We start from the raw sequence: 17,409 nt of genomic DNA on the forward strand, positions 1-17,409 counted from the left end.
ATCACCAGGGCAAGCCCCTTGTGGCCTGCAACGGAGTCAGACCACCAGGAGGCTGGAGATATAAGCCTGTGGAGGACAAGCCTGTCAGTGGCACCTAGTCCTGCTACTGCTAGGGAACTGGCATGTTCAGAGGCCATGTGCCTCTCAATCCCAGCTGCTTGGCAGAAGCAACTGATCAGAAACAGGGCTGAACCCCAAGACAAGGCACAAGGAGCTTGAGGCTAGCCTGAGAATCAAGCAACATGCACCAAAGCCTATGAGAATGAGATACACTTGAAGCAAAGTCAGCAGTTCCCTCGCCAGAAAGCTGGAGAGAAAGCTGGCCTGAGGAATGCAAGAAACCCAGCCAAAAAGGGAAGGGTGCAGATAAAAGAATGAATGGGCGGGAATGTCTCTGATCGTCATGTATAAAGAGCTCAGCCCCCCAAGCAGCAGAAAATTGCTTGCTTGTATGCTTTGGTAGTGCAGCTAGAGTGGGTGCAAAGCACTACGTTTTGCACGGCATCTCACCATGCCTCCGTTTTGCTCTAGCGGCCTGGGATGGCTCTGAAGGGGAGGGGCCGCTTGCACGCCATGGTGAGATGCCGTGCAAAACGTAGTGCTTTGCACCCCTCTAGCTAAGCTTGCACACCATAGTGAGACGCCGTGCAAAACGTAGTGCTTTGCACCCCCTCTAGCTATGCCACTGGTATGCTTATCTGAAGCCCTGCCCTGGAGGGGAGCAGGGAAGTGCCTGTCTGCTTGTGCCTTGTGCAACTGCTGTGTCTCTCTGCAGAATAAAATCTGCAAGCCTCAAACCAGTGGTATTTTTTTGCTGCAGCCGTTTGGGGCTTTGGGGTTGCTGAGCAATAGAATGGCTTCCTCTAGGCTTTTCCTAGGTCTGTGGGTGCCTCAGCTGGGGCTCTAGTTATGCCAGATGTCATTGGCCAGGGAGGGGGCGGGGCTTGCACGTGTCATGGCTGCCCCCAGCTGCTGCCCATGTGCTGGTAGTATTGCTGGGGGAGAACTAGGAGCAAGGAAGACCCAGCCCCCCCCTCAACGTTTCTGGGAGGTAATGGGAGTTCCTTGCCCTGCCAAGGGGATCCTGAGCCATTGCTGATGCCCCCGCCCTGAAGGGTGGCCTTGTCTCTCTCCTGCACAGCCATGCATGCACATGAACAGTTGCTCAGCATGCACCCCCTGGCAGAAAGAGGTTTGCAACCTGTGAGGGGGCGTGTGACTGAGGGTGGAAGCTGCCTTCCCCCCACCCCCATGGCTTCTCTTTTCTCTCTGCTCCAAAAGGTTATTTATCTTATACCACTACATCCCAGTGGAACTCCTTGCCACTGGATGTGGCAGTGGTGTCTGATGTGGATGCCTTTAAAAAGAGATTAGAGAGATTTCTGGAGGAACAGTCCATCACAGGTTACAAGCCATGATGCAGGGATGTGCGGTGGGTGGGGAGGCAGGTGAGGCAGAGCCTCCCCACCAGAGCCCTTTAAAAAGCACCACCACCGCTGTGTGTGGCTCTTTTTGGGCTCCAGTGGGGAGGCTCTGCCTCACCTGCCTCCCCACCCACCGCACATCCCTGCCATGATGAGTATGTGCAACCTCCTGGCTTGAGCAGTACGCTGTCTCAGAATGCCAGGTGCAAGGGAATGGCCCCAGGCTGCCCCAGTCTCTTGTTGTCTTGTGTGCTCCCTGAGGCATCTGGTGGCCCGCTGTGAGATACAGGAAGCTGGATCAGATGCGCCTTTGGCCTGATCCAGTGGGGCTTTTCTCATATTTTATCCCACCTTTCATTGTAAAAATATTTCCAGGGCAGTACACTGTAAAGTAGTGAATTTGCTTGAGAAGAATGCTCTTTCGCTCCCACCCTTTGCCCAAGGAAGGGAAAGGAATACTCCAAAGTCTCTTCTCTCCCCCCCCCCCCGACCTGCAAGGATGCTAAAATGTTAAATAAATCTGAGGTTGTCAGGCTGCTGAATTCTGGAGTTTTATTATCCACCCCGAAGTAGCTGGGTTTAGCCTGGGCACTCTTTGCTTTGCTGTTTATTTCTTTTGCCTACAGATACCCCACTCCATCTTGGCATCATCCCCGTCCCCTGCTTTTGTGCTGGGATGAATAAAGTCGCTGACACGATCATCCACTCAAGCTGTACCTGGAACTCCGGTGGGAAGTGGAACTTCAGCCTGCCTAAAAACTATTCTAGTAGTAGCACCTCTTAGAATTTGGGTTCTTGGGCAACCCTCTGGGGTTGCATAATGGAGGCTGAACTGGCCCTTGGAGACCAGGCTGTACTGCAAGTGGACCAGCCAGCCAACAGTGATGATGGGGAAGCAGGAGGATTTTGTGAGCCAACCGCTGAAGTGCCAAGATCCAATGAGGCTCAGGAAGGGAACCTTGGTGAGACCATCTCTGGACTAGAACAGCTGGGAGAGGAACCTGGGATCGAGGATGTGGTGCAGCATCTCGAGCAAAGACAGCAAGAAGGAGCAAATGAGAAAGCAGGCAACGGAGGGGAAGCATCCACTGAAGGAGAATATTAGTGAGTGTCGATGGAACTTCACCTTGGACTGACCAGGGCACCGACCCTTTTGCCTAGGCTTGGCAGGGAAAAGAACTGGAAGCCAGGACTCTCTTCCTGGCTTGGGGAAGGGCACTGAACACTAAGTTCAAGAGCAAGAATGGCTCGTATTCAAGCAACAGTGTCTCTATCAGAGTTTTCAACTTAGGGTTGGGCCTGGGAGAGGAAAATGGCATTACCAGAAAAGGAGGAGCCCTGGGAATGTCTTTGGCATGATGTCTTTAGTCATCTTCGGCGTGACTCCCATTTCTTTTCTCTCCTAGCTTTCCAGCGTATGACTTCCTGCAGCCCCCCAAGCTTCTGACGGGCTCTTGGGCCGAGTACAGCCGTGTACCAGAGAACTTCCTAAAGGGCTGCAAATGGTGAGTGACCTGGCCTGATTGCCTGTCCTTGGAGGGGGAAAATGCTGCTCCCTGTTGCACTGTTACTGGGTCACTAGCAAATATGAAGATCAGGGCTATCCAGACTATGGCCCAGGGCCACATCAGGCCTGCTGGAAGATTTTACCTAGCCCTCAGTGTGGTGGTGGGGAAGCTTTCATGTTCAGGCCCTCAGCAACCTGCCAATGCACCAGGTAACTGCACAACCTTCCACCCAAGAGATGCTTTTGCAGAAAACCACTCCAGAAGAATCTGTACCTGTGGGGATCCCCTTAAGGGTAGCTTTTGAGTAGCCTTTGAGAGGTAGGCTTTGAGCCCCCCAAAAAAGACGTCCTGACATTGTTTGTTTAATTCCCATTTAACAAAAAAGTTAACAAAGCTAATTGCTCATTGGGTAGAAAAATATCAGCAACCTTCGGATGAATCGACTGGAAGATGACAATTTGTATGGGGTGGGGTGGTGTTTGTTAAATCATATCATGCTGATTACAAAGTAAAATTCATTCATTTTATGCACAACTGATTTTTTTCAGCCCCTGAACTTGTGTAAAATATACTATGTGGCCCTCATACTGAAAAGTTTGGAGACCCCTTTGGCGCATGCGTTTTGTTTGTACAGCACGATCAGGACTCAAGGCGTTGTGCAAAGAATGGGATGTCAGTTCCCTGACCCAAGGAATTTGCAACCCAGAAATCAACATCAAGGGGACAGCAATGTTGGGGAAATATAAGCAGGGGAAACAGGGGAAGAATATGGGTTTATTTCGGTTGCGCATCCTTAGTTATGGCAAAGTCTGGAGACGAAGGAGCTGTGCAAAAGAATTTTTGGAAAAGGTGGATTTTGACTGGGTGGTGTCATGCCTTGACCTGGCGCAACCTGCAGCATGTGTGAAAACCAATGTTGGGATAGATGGTTTGCTTTGAGGGAGAAGCCAGTATGCCTGTTGTGCACCTCCAGTGTTGGAGGTGGCCATGGTCCGAGCCCAAGACTTCCAGCAGTAGCTCTGACTAAGCCTCATGTCCTCCCCAGATGCTGTGCTGGGCACTGTACAGGACACTGAAATAGCCCAGCTGCTGTCTAAAGGGCTTTTAAATCTACATTAGGCGGATGAAGGTAGCATGGGGGTCGAAGGATAGGAGTGGACCCAGGAGTGAGGTGAAGAGGTGGAGGCCAGGCGAGGGTGAAGGCAGAATTGACACTTTCTGAGAAGCGTGTCCCTCTCAGTCCGAAGAGGGGCGGTCTGGAAGAATGGAGGGGTCCTTAGTTGTGAGGGGCAAGAGGAGGAAAGGATGACTGGCTGGCAGTCCCTGGGTGCTGGGGCTTTTCTTTTCTTGTGTCCCTTATTGCCTTATGGCCTGCTTGCCTTGTCAGGTGTGTAATTTGCTCTTCCTCCTCCTCCACTTGTGGCTTGTGTGGTGGCTTAAGGCAGACGGGCTTGTGAGCTGAGCCAGGCAGCGAGTCTCCCTCTTGGGTGGACTCTTGGCTTCCGTTGATGCTGCCCCCTCCTCTTCCTTTAGGGCTCCGGATGGGACCTGCCTGCTCACCAACAGCGCAGACAATGCCCTGCGGATTTACAATCTTCCTCCGGAAATGTATGCTGAAGAATGGGGAAGTGTTGCTGAAATGGTATGAAGTGGATTGTGAGTGTGTGAGGTGGGGCAGAAGGCGGGCATATCGCAGCGCACCAGCCATTAATTGGAGCTGATGCAGGGTCCTGGCCAAGAGGCCAAGCTATTAATCAGGACTTATCTGGTTCAACTCTCTACTCTGCCATTAATTCTCCCCAGGGGGCCTCAGGTGAGCCACCCTCCCAACTTCACCTCCCAGTTCCAATAGGAGGATCATTCATATCATACAGGTTTGTTACATATACTGCGCATTAAGATAAAACACGTGAAGTGCTTTGTGCCCTTGGAAGGCGCTATACAAATGCTGAGTGTTCCGGGGACTGCTTGAAAAAATGTGACTTGTGCACTTGCTAAAACACAGGAAGAAAAGGTCGTGCAACTTAGCAGGGACACTGCCCCCACTCCTGGTCTCATTTGACACCCAGGTGGGTCCGTTGGCACATCTTCCCACTCTTCCTCAGTCAGCTGTAGAAGAAAGGCCAGCTTCTTGCCAGGAACACAGAGCAGAGGATTATGGGACAGTCTTGCCTGACTTCACCGCATGTTCTCCTTTGTGGGGAATGCACTCCTGTGTTTGAAGAATGAGTGCACAGAATAGGATCAAGGCCCAACCTCCAGAGTAACCCCTAGAGGAGTACTGGCTGCTGATCCCATTAAGGCAGGCTTACAACAAATCTCCATGCTGGGCACTCCAGTCTTTTTTCTCTTGGTCCACAGAGCCCTGTCCTGCGCATGGTGGAAGGAGACACCGTCTACGACTACTGCTGGTTTCCTCTGATGAACTCGGCTGACCCACAGACTTGTTTGTAAATCCATCTCCCCTTCCTGTCCCACCCCTAACCCCACTGCAAATTAAAACAAAAGGAAAGAGCCCCGCAGCTGAAAGGGCCCCACTTTTGGAGAGCCCTGGACAGATGTCCTGGGCCAGGACAGGTTTGGAAATAACCTACCCAGTCCTGATGCCCTTGGGCCAGTCATTCTCTCAGCCACCTTTTCAAGGCGGTTGTAAAAATAAAAAGGGAGGAGCCACATCCACCACCCTGAACTTTGTGGACTTTGTTGAAAAGCGGTATATAAATACTGTTAATAATAATACTTAATAACTCCTTGGGATATAAATATACACGTGAAATAAGCCTGAGGAAGCTGCTTGATGAAAGTGCAATACTGACCTGCTAAGAAATGCTCTTCTAAGCCCAGCAGGAAGCCCGGGTCCCCATTGTTTTGGGGGTTGTGGTGTCGGCTGCACCCTCTTTAGCCTCATATGGGGGCACCAACTTGCTTCCCCGCCACAGGATTGCACATGGCCTGCACTTTAAACTCTAGCATTGAAATTGCCGAGGATGAACAATGGCTCTTTTACGGGGATCTTCTTGATAGCGGTGGCCAGGTCATAATAGAATTTGTCTTTGGCTTCTGCTGGAGACGACAGAGTCGGTGCATAAGCACTGATGAGAGTGACAGGTCCTGCTGATGACTGGAGCTGCAGGGACAAAATTCTTTCACTTCCCACAGTAGGTGGGATGATGGATTTCAGTCTGAGGCAAAGAGGCAAAGAAGGAAGGCCCATAGCCAGGGAGACAGACCAGGGACAGACTGCACTTGCCCCCAGTGTGGAAATGATTGTCACTCCCGAATTGGCCTTTTCAGCCACACTAGACGCTGTGCCAGAACCACCATTCAGAGCGCGATACCAGAGTCTTTCGAGACTGAAGGTTGCCAACAACAGCACTTTAAACAAACATCACATATCTGTGCTAAGGAAGTTACATTTTGCAGTCCATAAACATAAGATTAAGAAAATGCTGCAAGATAATTTTGCAACATTCTGGGTTGCAAAAAAATCACAGGGAAGGGGCTAAAAGACTGACCATTTGGAATTCTTGCTTAGCCCTCCCTTTTGCTTCTGACAGGTGTTGCCCACGTATCTCATAAGCTTAAGGACTAGAAATATCCTTTTGTGAAAATATGGGAGTTGGAAACACTTGGAGTGCTGCTTTCCATGGCTGGTCACCTATTCCGTGCTTGCTTGGTCTGATTATAGACCATGCGGAGCCCTGTCCAAGAAGTGCTTTTGGGTGGCAACTGCCACAGAGCTCTGTACCTGCTCCTTCTGCAGCCTTTCCCCCCACCCCCCGTGGATCACCAGCTGCTCCTCACTGCATCCTCCCCACCTTGTGTGCCTCTCTCTCCTTGCAGCATTGCCAGCAGCAGCCGGGACAACCCCATCCACCTATGGGACGCTTTCTATGGAGACCTGCGGGCCACTTTCCGTCCCTACAATCACCTGGTGAGTGTGGGCGTTGGTGCCCTCCAGCGCTCTCCCACCCCACAGGAAGCAATAGCCTGGAAACCTGTCTTCTTTTCCTCACCCATCCTGGCCTCCTTGACCCTCCCGTCTCCCTTCAGGATGAGCTGACGGCCGCCCACTCGCTGTGCTTTACCCCAGACGGCTCTCAGCTTTTCTGTGGCTTTGACAAGACCGTGCGTGTGTTTGACACGTCGCGCCCTGGCCGAGTGTGCGAGAACCGGCCCACCTTTGGTGAGTTGGCCCTGCTTTGGTGTCTGGGCAAAGTGCAACCTCCTCTTCCTGCCCTTCTTGGCTGAGCTCTTTCCTGTCTGCCCCTTAACTTCAAAGTCCTAAGAGGCTCAGTGGTGATCTGGTGAAGCCACTGCAATCCACTGTGTAGGGAGAAACCAGTCCTGCAGCCTGTGCACCTGGCTTTTCCACGCGCCGTTGAATACTTACAGAGTGACCGAGAGACGCGACACCCTGATGCAGACAGTCCCTGGAAGGGTAATATCTACCATCAGAAAGGGAAAACCATGAAAGGGGTGCCTTCTGACATCCTTCCTCCCAGCTAGAGTGAGCTCCGTTACTGGGGTTCCCTTGACACGGAGGGTGGTTGCCTGCAAAGAAGCAGTGGGGAATCTGATGACCTGGCTGGTCCCAGCTCCTCTGCAAATCAACAGCCATGAACAGTTACAGGTCTCTTCCAGAGGGAGAGAGGAAATAGCTCACTGGTTCTGGTCTGTGGGTTGTGCTTTTTTTAAAATTAGAAATAGTTTATGAGAAGGGAGAAAATTGGCCATGTTCAATGTTCAACAAGCAGGTGCTTGGAATTGGACAGCATTGCTGGAGGCAAACTAAGCAACAGCTTCTGGCCGTGGGTGTTTCTGTTTCAGATGATCCAGGTGACCAAGACATTCTAACCATCCTGTGTTTTAGGCAGCCGGCTAATGGAAGCAGGTGGTGTGATTCTCCCAGCTTGGTTCCCTGTGCCTTAGGGTGCCTCAGGACAGCCCAGTCCTATGCATGCCTACTCAGAAGTAAGTCCCATTAGTGTCAGTGGGGCTTACTCCTGGGAAAGTGTGGATAGGATTGGGCTGTAAGGTGGCAGAAGTATATTATGGCTTGGGCTGTCTTGTCCAGTTGTTCTGCCCACTCTGAGTTTGAGTATTTGCTCCTGCTGGTGCTCAAGACATGACTGGGATTCTGCTGCTACACTGCCCGCTTAGAGGCTGCCTACCTGAGCTGGCTGGAGTGGTCTCAGGAGTGGCATTGGAGCCACCCAGGCTGTCTGTGCTGGGGGGCATCAGTACTGACTAAACAGAAGCCAGAGCCTGTTTTGGGGACTGCTCCGTGATGAGGATGGCAGTGAAGAAAGCTCTGTCAGCCTTATCTCAGCAGAGAGTCACCCAGCCTTCCTGGGCGGTTTACAGCCTCCTCTATCTTGGCCTGCAGGAAGATGGCGCCTCAGTGTTCCACAGTGACTTTGTGGATAAAGTGGCTCAAGCCTGCCACAGTTTGAACTCCTCGTTGACACTTCTGTGGCTGTTCCTCTGCGTCATCCGGTTTAACTGTTGAGATTGTACAGCCTGGACACCACTGCGCTGAACAATTACCGGCCAGTCTCTGGTTTGCCATTTCTGGGCAAGGTGCTTGAGCAGATAATGGCGTCCCTTCTGCAGGAATTCCTGCATGTGACTGTGTGCCATGCACAGTTCAGCCTGGCTTCTGGACTGCGTTTGGCACCGCCATGTTTGTCCTGGCCAGTGACCTGCTCTGGGAACTGGACTGAGAGACATGGTCCCAGTTGGTTCTGCTGGAACCAACCAAGATAGAGGAGGCTGAAGAGGATAGAGGAGGTCTTCTGAAGAGGCCAGATCTTAACTGGGGGGTGTTTTGAGGGAGGAGCCTATTTGTCCTAACCCCACCCCCTCCCCTTAATACCAGTGAAGAAGCGGGGGCAGAGCGGCATCATTTCCTGCATTGCCTTCAGCCCAACACAGCCTCTCTACGCCTGCACCTCCTACTCGAAGACGGTGGGGCTCTATTCCCGCGCGGAGGGCGACCCACTAGCCATGCTGCACGGCCATCGGGGAGGAGTCACACACGCGCTCTTTTCCCCCGAGGGCTTCCGCCTCTTCACGGGGGGGCGCAAGGTAAGAGCTTGTCATGGGGGAGAAGTAGTGAAGGCATAAGTGATGGTTGTGGAGCACCAGCTGAGGGGACATTGAGGAGTCCGGGAGGGCTGTATGCCCTTAGCTGCTGTGCGTCACTGGGGGGGGGGGTCCTTCCCCTGCCTCTGCTTCTGGTTGTTTCTGGTAACCTCCCTGAGACGGGCCTCAGAGCCCCCCTTGGCCTTGCCCCCTCATTTCCCCACTCACTTCCCTTCCTGTGTCTTTGTTCACCCAGCTTCTCCACCCCTTTTCCCTTCCTCTCCCTTAACTTCTTCCTGGAGTGCCTCCCAGATGCCCACTATCTTTTGATTCGCTCCCAAACGCATATTTTCTGATAGGCCTTGGGCGCAATTGGCCCCTCTCCATCCCCCTACCGAAACAAAGCCTAAGTATGTGTGATGTGTGTATAGTCTACCCTCACTTACCTCTGCCCTATTTTCCTTCACTTCCTGTGTGGAATGTTGAACTGCAAGCCCTTCAGGGCACTGTTACCAAAAGGGGCTGTTTTGTTTAGGGGAATTAGTATACTACCCTTTTTGGAACTTCGGGATCGCAGGCTAGATAACAAGACGGCGTAATGCAGAGAAATTCCCTTTTTTTTTTTTGCTTAAGGAGGAGTCTGAGAGAAAGACAACCTTTTAGTACAAGATTAGATTTTTATTACGACAGCACAGAGGAAAACATAATGCACGTTTCTTGGTTCTAGTACTTGAAAAGTGTACCTAGCTTATGGTGGTTGCATGTGACATGTATCTGGTGCATCCGAGGAAATTAGGAAAAGGGAAATTTGTAGGGAAGGATTTTAGGGGTCCCTGGTCTGCTAAACCCCCGTTGCTAACTAAAGATGGGGAGAGAAGGGGAGAAATAGGTGGGACAGAAAGAAGGGAAAGAGTTCCAGAGGCATATGTGTCTAATGGTTGGCTTCCTAGCTAGGGGAACTTACACAATAAGCAGTGATTGAGTTAAGCAATACAACAATAGGAGACACTTAAGCAAGGATGTACTCTTCCAGACTTGTTAACCCTAGGGAGAGGGATGTTGTCACTATGAGCTTGACTTGACTCCTTTGTGGCCTGTATGGAAAGTTTGGCCTGTCTGATATTTTAGTCCATAATAACATAACCAGATATAAAATCACAACTTAAAAGGAAAAAGGGGATTTTCACGTAACAGCACAGACCTCTCCTCAGGTGCTTTGCAGAGTGCTCACTCAAGCAGCGTGTCAGTACACCTTGAGCCACCTTGGGCATTTGCTTTGGCATGGGAAAGGCAGGATATAAATTTTTCAAATAATAATTTTACACTGAAAGATAGCTTATTAAAATGATGTCATAAAACTGTACATAAATAATAGTGTGTGTGTCATTCTTATTTCCCTCCCTGTCCCCCCTAGGACTCAGAAATCCTCTGCTGGGACCTTCGGCAGCCAGGCGAGGTGCTCTATTCCATGAGCCGAATCGTGGCCACCAACCAGAGACTCTACTTTGACCTGGATCCGTGAGTGCCAGAATATGCTGCTCCCCTGTGCTTCGCCCTATGAAAGATGAGTGTGATGCTCTCAGGGTGGCTTGAAGTTGGCACTCCTGGGTGTTTGGGCTTTGTGAGTCTAGGATAAAAAGGGGTGGGTGGGTGACAGAATCCAGGCAGCTATAACAAAATTCTTTCCCTGTTTGAGTGCCGGGTTGGTGTGTGTTTCAGACTTGCAGGCGGATTATCCACTTAAGCAGCAGTCTCCAATCTAGAGACCGCCGTGCACCGGGAATGCCTTCCCTGGAACTTGCCGCTCCAGCATGCTGCAGCTCTTCATATCCACAGATCAGGGTGAAGCAATGCTCTGGGCAGTTGTGTCTACGGTGAAATACCCCAGTGGGCATTGCACCCAGATTCTCGGGCAGATGCAGCTGCTCAGAGCATCATGTCATCCCCGTCTGGGGACATGAAGAGCTGTGGTGTGCCGTAACAGTAAGCGCTGGTCACGGGCGGGGGGGGGAGGATTCACCCAAATCCTGGATCCAGCCCATGGATGAGGTTTGGAGGAAGAAGCTCTTAAGCAACCAACCTTAAACAGGAAAAACTTAAATTGTGCCCCCTCCCTGAGGCAGCCGACATCTGACCTGGGAATTGCCGTGGAAGAGGGAGGGCTGTCTTGGGGGAATCCTCTTTCAGACGGCCTTTGTGGTTTGGGCTTGGCCTGCACAGTGACGCACTATGTAGCGGGAGTGGGGGTGGCCTTGATGGTGCCAGTAGGAGAGCCACCACCTCCTCGCTCTGGGGCAGACACTCCCACCACAAGGCTTCTTCCACGTTCCTCCACAGGAGCGGAAGGTTCTTGCTGAGCGGCGACACGGAGGGCCTGGTCACGGTCTGGGACACGGCGCAGACTCCAAGCAGTGACCCTCGCCCCCTCCTGCAGCCGACCCTGCAGTTCCAGGCCTTGAAGGACTGTGTCAATGGAATCAGGTACGGATCTGTCTCTCTTCATGAGTGTTGCTGGGGACGGGAGAGCCACATTCCACTTCCGTTCAGAGTTGGGCCTTGGGACTCCTGTGGACGTCACCCTGAAGCTGGCAGGGTGTCAGCTATGGGAACATAGGAAGTGCCCTGCCAGATGAGACCGAGGAGGGGCACCCAGTCCAGCATCTGCTTCCCACAGTGGTCCAGTAAGTGTCTCTGAAAGGCCCCCAAGCGGGGCATGAACCCACAGCCCTCTCCAACTGCAGTGGATTGGAATCAGAATCCCTGTGTCTGGAAAAAGAGAAGTGTGGTTGATAAAGTGTGACCCACATTTGGGACATGTTGGTCTCTGAAGCTACAACTGAGGGCTGTGGCTGATCTGGGGTAGCCGAGGCCTAGTTTCGCCCCTTTCTTGTGCATGAACACCTGGAGATCCAGTACTGGATAGCTGCAGAGCTGAGCTGTGGGGACAGTTGTGATGTGGCGGGGAGGTGGATGAAGTTCCACAGACTGCCAGTAAGGGAACCTGAGTCTAGCGGTTGGGGGTGAGCAGTCACCCCTTCCTGTCTGATCTTCTTCCCCTTTACTCAGCCTTCATCCCAGCCTACCCCTGCTGGCCAGTGCCTCAGGCCAGCGCACGTTTCCTGACTTCTGGGACAGTGAGGAGGAGGAGGCCGTGGGTCGCCCCCAGGCCCGTTGCCCCCCGGCCCGTGGCAATAATTCCCTACAACTTTGGTGGTGTTCCGAAGACCCTGGAGCTGAGCTGTCGCAAACCATTCCATGACTTGCCACCTCCTGCAGAGGAAACTGTGAGGATCCAACCCCTTCTGTATGTTTTCCCTGGAGTCAAAGGGGACGAGCTGGGAGGCTGTGCTCCCCAGACTGTCACAAATCACAGATGCACGGAAGACTTCTGCGTGAGTGAGATTTCCAAAGCGGGTGTATATATGGAACCACACCAAAGAGCGTTGCGTCCATGTGGAGGTGCATTTGTGACAGGTGTGTGTTTGTGAGGACTAATGAGATTTGGATGGCTGTGTTGTGAAGTGCTCCATTGAGGGGAGGGACATCCTCAGGCCGGGGGGCAGAGGCTGTGAGGCGACTGGCTGCATTCTGAGAGAAGCAGAGCCTGATGTTGTGCTATGGGGCTCAGCCTGATTTAAAGACAAGATACTTCCCTCCACCCCCAGCTCTCACAAACTTCCGTGTTCTGCAACAAGGAGTAAACATGCCTCGGGAAAGGTGATGCTTCGTAGCCCAAATCTCCTATTTCCTGGCCTCTGATTGTTCCTTCAGCAGCTACCACAAATCTGGACTGAGAGAGCCAGCTGTGTGGGGGGCAGGTGGTGTGTTTGGATTTCTGTGTTGTACCCTGTAACAGTTTTTGGGGGGGTATGAATGAGTGTCTCCCTCTTTTTTCCAAACAAAGGGAGGGTAATTGGTTCTTTGAGGGGGTGTTTTTGCTGTGCCTTCTCAGCTGTGTGAGTAGTTTTTATTTGTTCTGCTCAGCTTCTTGACAGGTGGGCTGAGGTGCCAGCTGATATGGGCTAGGCTCTTCTGCTCTGGATCTCCTGAAGTTTCATCTCAGTAGCTGTTTTTGGCCTAAAGAATGTAGCCTCCTGCCACCCACAAAGTGTTGTTGTCGATACTGAATAAAAGTTTTATTGTGTTGTCTTTTTTTCCTCTTCAGCCTTTTTTGGGTGTGGAGTGTATCTGCGGTCTCACCCCTGCTGTGACTTTTTAGGCTCGAAGTGGGGAGGGCCTTGTAAGACTCCTTGTGCACCACAAGATGGCAGGCTGTTCTCGCACCTTCCCTCTTCTGATAACTCTGTCCAGGCCTCTTGCAGTTGGGGATTAGGAGGCTGGAGTGGAACTGTCTTCCCCCGTTCCTGCGATGCAGACACAGTTTTCTTCCTGTCTCTGGAGGTTCCGCACATTTGGGCCAGGTCAGAAAACTTGCCCAAGAAAACTTTTTTTTTTTTTGGGGGGGGGGGGGGGATGTTGAAAGGTACACAAACACACAACTCTTTGCTCACTCTTCATTCCCTGTTCCCCCCCTGGGGGGGGGTGAAGAGGCCCAGACATTTGAGCAAGCCATGAAGGCTGCATGGGGCCAAATGCTTTGGCTCCACCCACAAACCTCTCTGCTTACAGGGATGCAGCACAGGGGGAGAGGCTGCTGCCTTCATGGCCACCACTGGCAGCCACTGGGAGGGGGGGCTGGCCGAGGCCCCCTTGCCCTGCTCCAGCAAGGCTGCTTTTCAGTCCTCTCCAAAACCAAAAAGCAACTTCTGCTTACCCTGGGAACTGAGGTGTGGCGCTTTGGCACCTTATGGAAAAGTTTCCAAACTTACTATTCTTCATCGCTTGAGGCCTCTTGCTGCATCTCCAGCTCTTGGCTCTTCTCTGGAGCGGCCATGGCTGAAAGGTGTGGCCAGGATGGGTGGAAGGGAGTGGGGTTGAAAGCAACAGCTCAGAGTGTCTCTTTGCCCCTTTTGTGCACGCGTGTACAGGACTGGAGTGGCATTGCGAATGTGCCCAAATCCAGTTTTCCAACTGCTGTTGGCGCGTTCTTACAGAAAGATGGATTTATAGTATCTGTATTTAATGTATATCCTGCTTTAATTTTCAAAGAATATTCAAGGCGGTATCATCCTCAATTTAACAAAATGATAGCAACACTAATGATAGTGAAGCAGCAGGACATGCTCAGCCGACTCAAGAGCAGCATGCATCCCTTAAATGCTCAAAGCCTCATGCTCTTCTGGGGAGGTACCAGTCATGCCACCTGGACCAATGTATTCTGCAGACTGGGGCCACGTCAGCAAAGGCCCCTTCCCTGGTAGCTTCCTACCTAACCTCTGATGCCAGGGCTGGCCAGAGAAGGACCTCAGAGCCTTGGGGGGGGGGGGTGTGTGTGTGTGGATCAGGCGGGTGGCCCTTCAGGTGCCCTGCAGTGCCTGGAAAGTCTTGGCCCTTCAGCCACAACTCTAGTCCTAGAGTTGCATGTTAGACAAGAGGGAGGCTGCTCTTGCCACAGGGTTGTGCGGGCACCTTGATGGTGGGCCATTCTAAGTATATAAATGCCGCAGGTGAACTAAGATCTGAGCCCAACCAAGGCTCACACCTGCCCGGAAAAAGCCTGTAGGGGGGTTGGGCTCCCCTTCCCTCTCGCCCCACTGGCCGTGTCCCCTCTCCTAGGGTACAAATAGTTAGTGTTAATGGCCCCAAAGTGGATTCTTGCTCAGAAAGGCAGTTGCTTGGCAACGGTGTAAACTGAACTGGCCCTGGCGAGTGAGAGAGCGAGTGCCTGGCTTGCCTGCGCAGAGGAAGATTTGTCCTCGTGCGGCCGCCAGAGTGTTTATAAATGTCTGGCCTGGCCTGTCCCCAAGGCAAGAGCAGTTTTAGCAACAAAGCAGATAAAAATGGGTGCAGGTTGGAAGCCCCCCCCCCCGCCTGACCCACCTGAGCAGTGTTGAGGCATCGGTGAGATCAGAGGAGTCTACCTGGGACAAGGTGATGTGTCAAATCCTGTCAGCTGTTACCCTGCACATGCCTGATCTCAGAAGCTAAGCAGGGTCAGGCCTGGTTAGTACTTGGATGGGAGACCGCCCGGGAATACCAGGTACTGTAGGCTTACACCATAGTCTTTCGAGACTGAAGGTTGCCAACCTGGGACTGAAGTCTGAGCACCTGGACTTGGAAGTTGCCTGGAGGCCAAGCCTTGGCACTAGAATGTGTGGTGAAGGTGTCCCCTGAGCATAGGCAGAGTGCCTTTCTAGACACCATCTAGAACTGGGGGTCAGGGTCCCTGTAAGATGGTGCCTTGGGCCTCTTCTGGGCAGACCCCAGGGTGCCTCTTTGGAATCCGAAGGTCCTTGGCCCAGCCTGTTCTTCAAGGCCAGCCTTCCTTTTGCCCCTGTGTGTCCTGCAGCCCCGAGGTCAGGAGGCCAGTCAACTGTCCTGCCAGAACTCCGGTGATCTGCGCATCAGCAAGTCTTTCTGGTTCCTCAGTGACTGGACAAGAACAGCAAATCTTGCTGGAACTTGATTGACTGGGAGTTTATTTTTGTGCACAAGGGGGAAGCGAGCTCCGTTTCGGGGTGCTGAGTTGGGGCCCCTCGTTCCTTAATTCCCCGCAGATTTCTGTCCAGGTGAGCGGTTCTTGTGCTTTGCTAGTAGGAAGCAAAACCTGACGTGTCTGCTGGGGGGGAGGGAACTTGCACAGCTGCACACGAAGAAGCGCCGGGGTGGCCAAGTGGAGCGGAGGGAAAAGAAACCACCACTGCCTCTCCACTCTGTTCTGCTCCTCTCTGTGCCCGTTCCCAGGGCTTGTTCCCCCCCCCGCGCCATGCTTCTGTCTCTGCCCACCCACTGCCCCCCTCCTCACCACAGGCCCTGCCTGGGCTTGTTCTTGCACCCAGCTCAATATCACACCTTCCTGACTGCCCAGCAGGGTCTTCTCAGCTGTTGCTGTGCCAGCAAGTGTGTGTGTGTGTGTGTGTGTGGAGATGGCAGGGAGTGGGGGGGAGCCCCCAATTATGAGATTGCAGGATGGGAGAAGGTGCAGAAAGGGCGGTCCAGGCACTCGGGAGGCCGTAGCACCTTCCCTCTTGCCAGCGCCTGAGCTTTCTGCTCGAGTGAAAAGGCAGCTGGGGGAACAGCGCGAGGGGGATGTGACTGAGGTTTCGACAGTTGTGGGTGGTGTGCAGAAAATGCAGAGATTTCTCCCCGTAGAAAGTAGATTCCGTATTCAGTCCCAAGCAGGTCCACCTCCCCAGCGTGGTGGCATTGCAGCTCACTCAGACCAGCATTGCTTGAGACCCCCCCCCCCCACTAGGCCAACCCCTGGGCCCTCAGAGCTCCTGGCAGTGGGGATGCCCAATACTCTGGCAGGGAACAGGCATGGGCACCGTGAAGTGCCGGCCCCGCCCTCATAACCCATTATTAGCTAGCGGAACTCACTGCCACAAGACATGGTGATCGCCAGGGAGTCAGGGACTTGGATTGCTTTACACAAGCATTAGAAAAATTCAAGGGGAGGAGAGGTCTCCCAGTGGTTATTAGCCATGATGAGTAAGTGGAACTTCCAGCGTTCAGAGGCAGTCTACCTGGGTGCTGAGGGGGCAACAGTGGGCAAGAACTGTTGCCTTTGTGCCTTGCTTGGGGGATCCCCGGAGGCATCGGACTGGTAAGCATCGACTGGGATGCTGATGACCGTTTTGGTCTGAATGAATGGTAGGGCAGGCCAACATGGGGGGGCCACTTGGGCTCCCTTCAGCAGTGCTGTTCTCCTTTCTCGGGTTCTTGGAGACAAGAGTTGGCTTCCTCTTGAGTGAGAACAAGGCCTAAGTCACCAGACAAAGGCCCCCTCCCCACACTGCTACAAAGCAGGGGCGTTTCCACTTGCTGGGATCCTCCCACCATCCAGAAAATGTAGCAAGACTTCTTTCTTGTGGGGAAATTAGGTATAGTTTTCCTTGGCATGAAAAAAAACCTTCTGTTCTCAGGAAATTGAGCCCAGTGAAGAATTCTGTGTAAGTGATCCAAATTCTACTCTGGTTCATGATCATGTACCTGCTCTGTGAATGGGCCAAATCATAAAGAGGGCTATGCGCAATCCCGTTTCCCTGCAAAGACCCAACATAATTTGTTAGCGGGAGAGGGTTGTGCATCCCCAAGCTCTGTTATCTGGCAGTCATAAGAATTTCGATTTTACTTACTTCAACCAGGCGATGGACCGGAAGCACTTCGAATTCTCAAAAGTGCTGCCTAAATGTTGCTGATTTTTAAAACCTGCACCATCTGGAAGGGTTGAGCACTGAAAGGTTTCTTGAGGGGGGAGGCGGAGGAGCCCTAAACGCCCTTCCCCTTGTTGCTCTCCCCATCTGCACTGGAAAGGGGCACAGCCCTGG

At 52.5% G+C, this 17,409-nt stretch overlaps 1 protein-coding gene across 1 annotated transcript; it reads left to right on the top strand.

The window, feature by feature from the left end:
• The first annotated feature begins 953 nt into the window (after positions 1-953).
• Positions 954-13,125, top strand: WRAP53 (WD repeat containing antisense to TP53). Its single transcript, XM_066628258.1, has 11 exons — positions 954-1,051; positions 2,051-2,528; positions 2,831-2,929; positions 4,466-4,574; positions 5,294-5,382; positions 6,776-6,866; positions 6,986-7,118; positions 8,814-9,022; positions 10,434-10,537; positions 11,357-11,500; positions 12,086-13,125. The coding sequence occupies exons 2-11, from the start codon at positions 2,245-2,247 to the stop codon at positions 12,276-12,278; spliced, it is 1,455 nt and encodes a 484-aa protein (XP_066484355.1). The 5' UTR covers positions 954-1,051; positions 2,051-2,244; the 3' UTR covers positions 12,279-13,125.
• Positions 13,126-17,409: the final 4,284 nt, after the last annotated feature.

This window comes from Tiliqua scincoides, chromosome 5, assembly GCF_035046505.1.
Source record: "Tiliqua scincoides isolate rTilSci1 chromosome 5, rTilSci1.hap2, whole genome shotgun sequence".
NCBI classification, from domain to species: Eukaryota; Metazoa; Chordata; class Lepidosauria; order Squamata; family Scincidae; genus Tiliqua; species Tiliqua scincoides.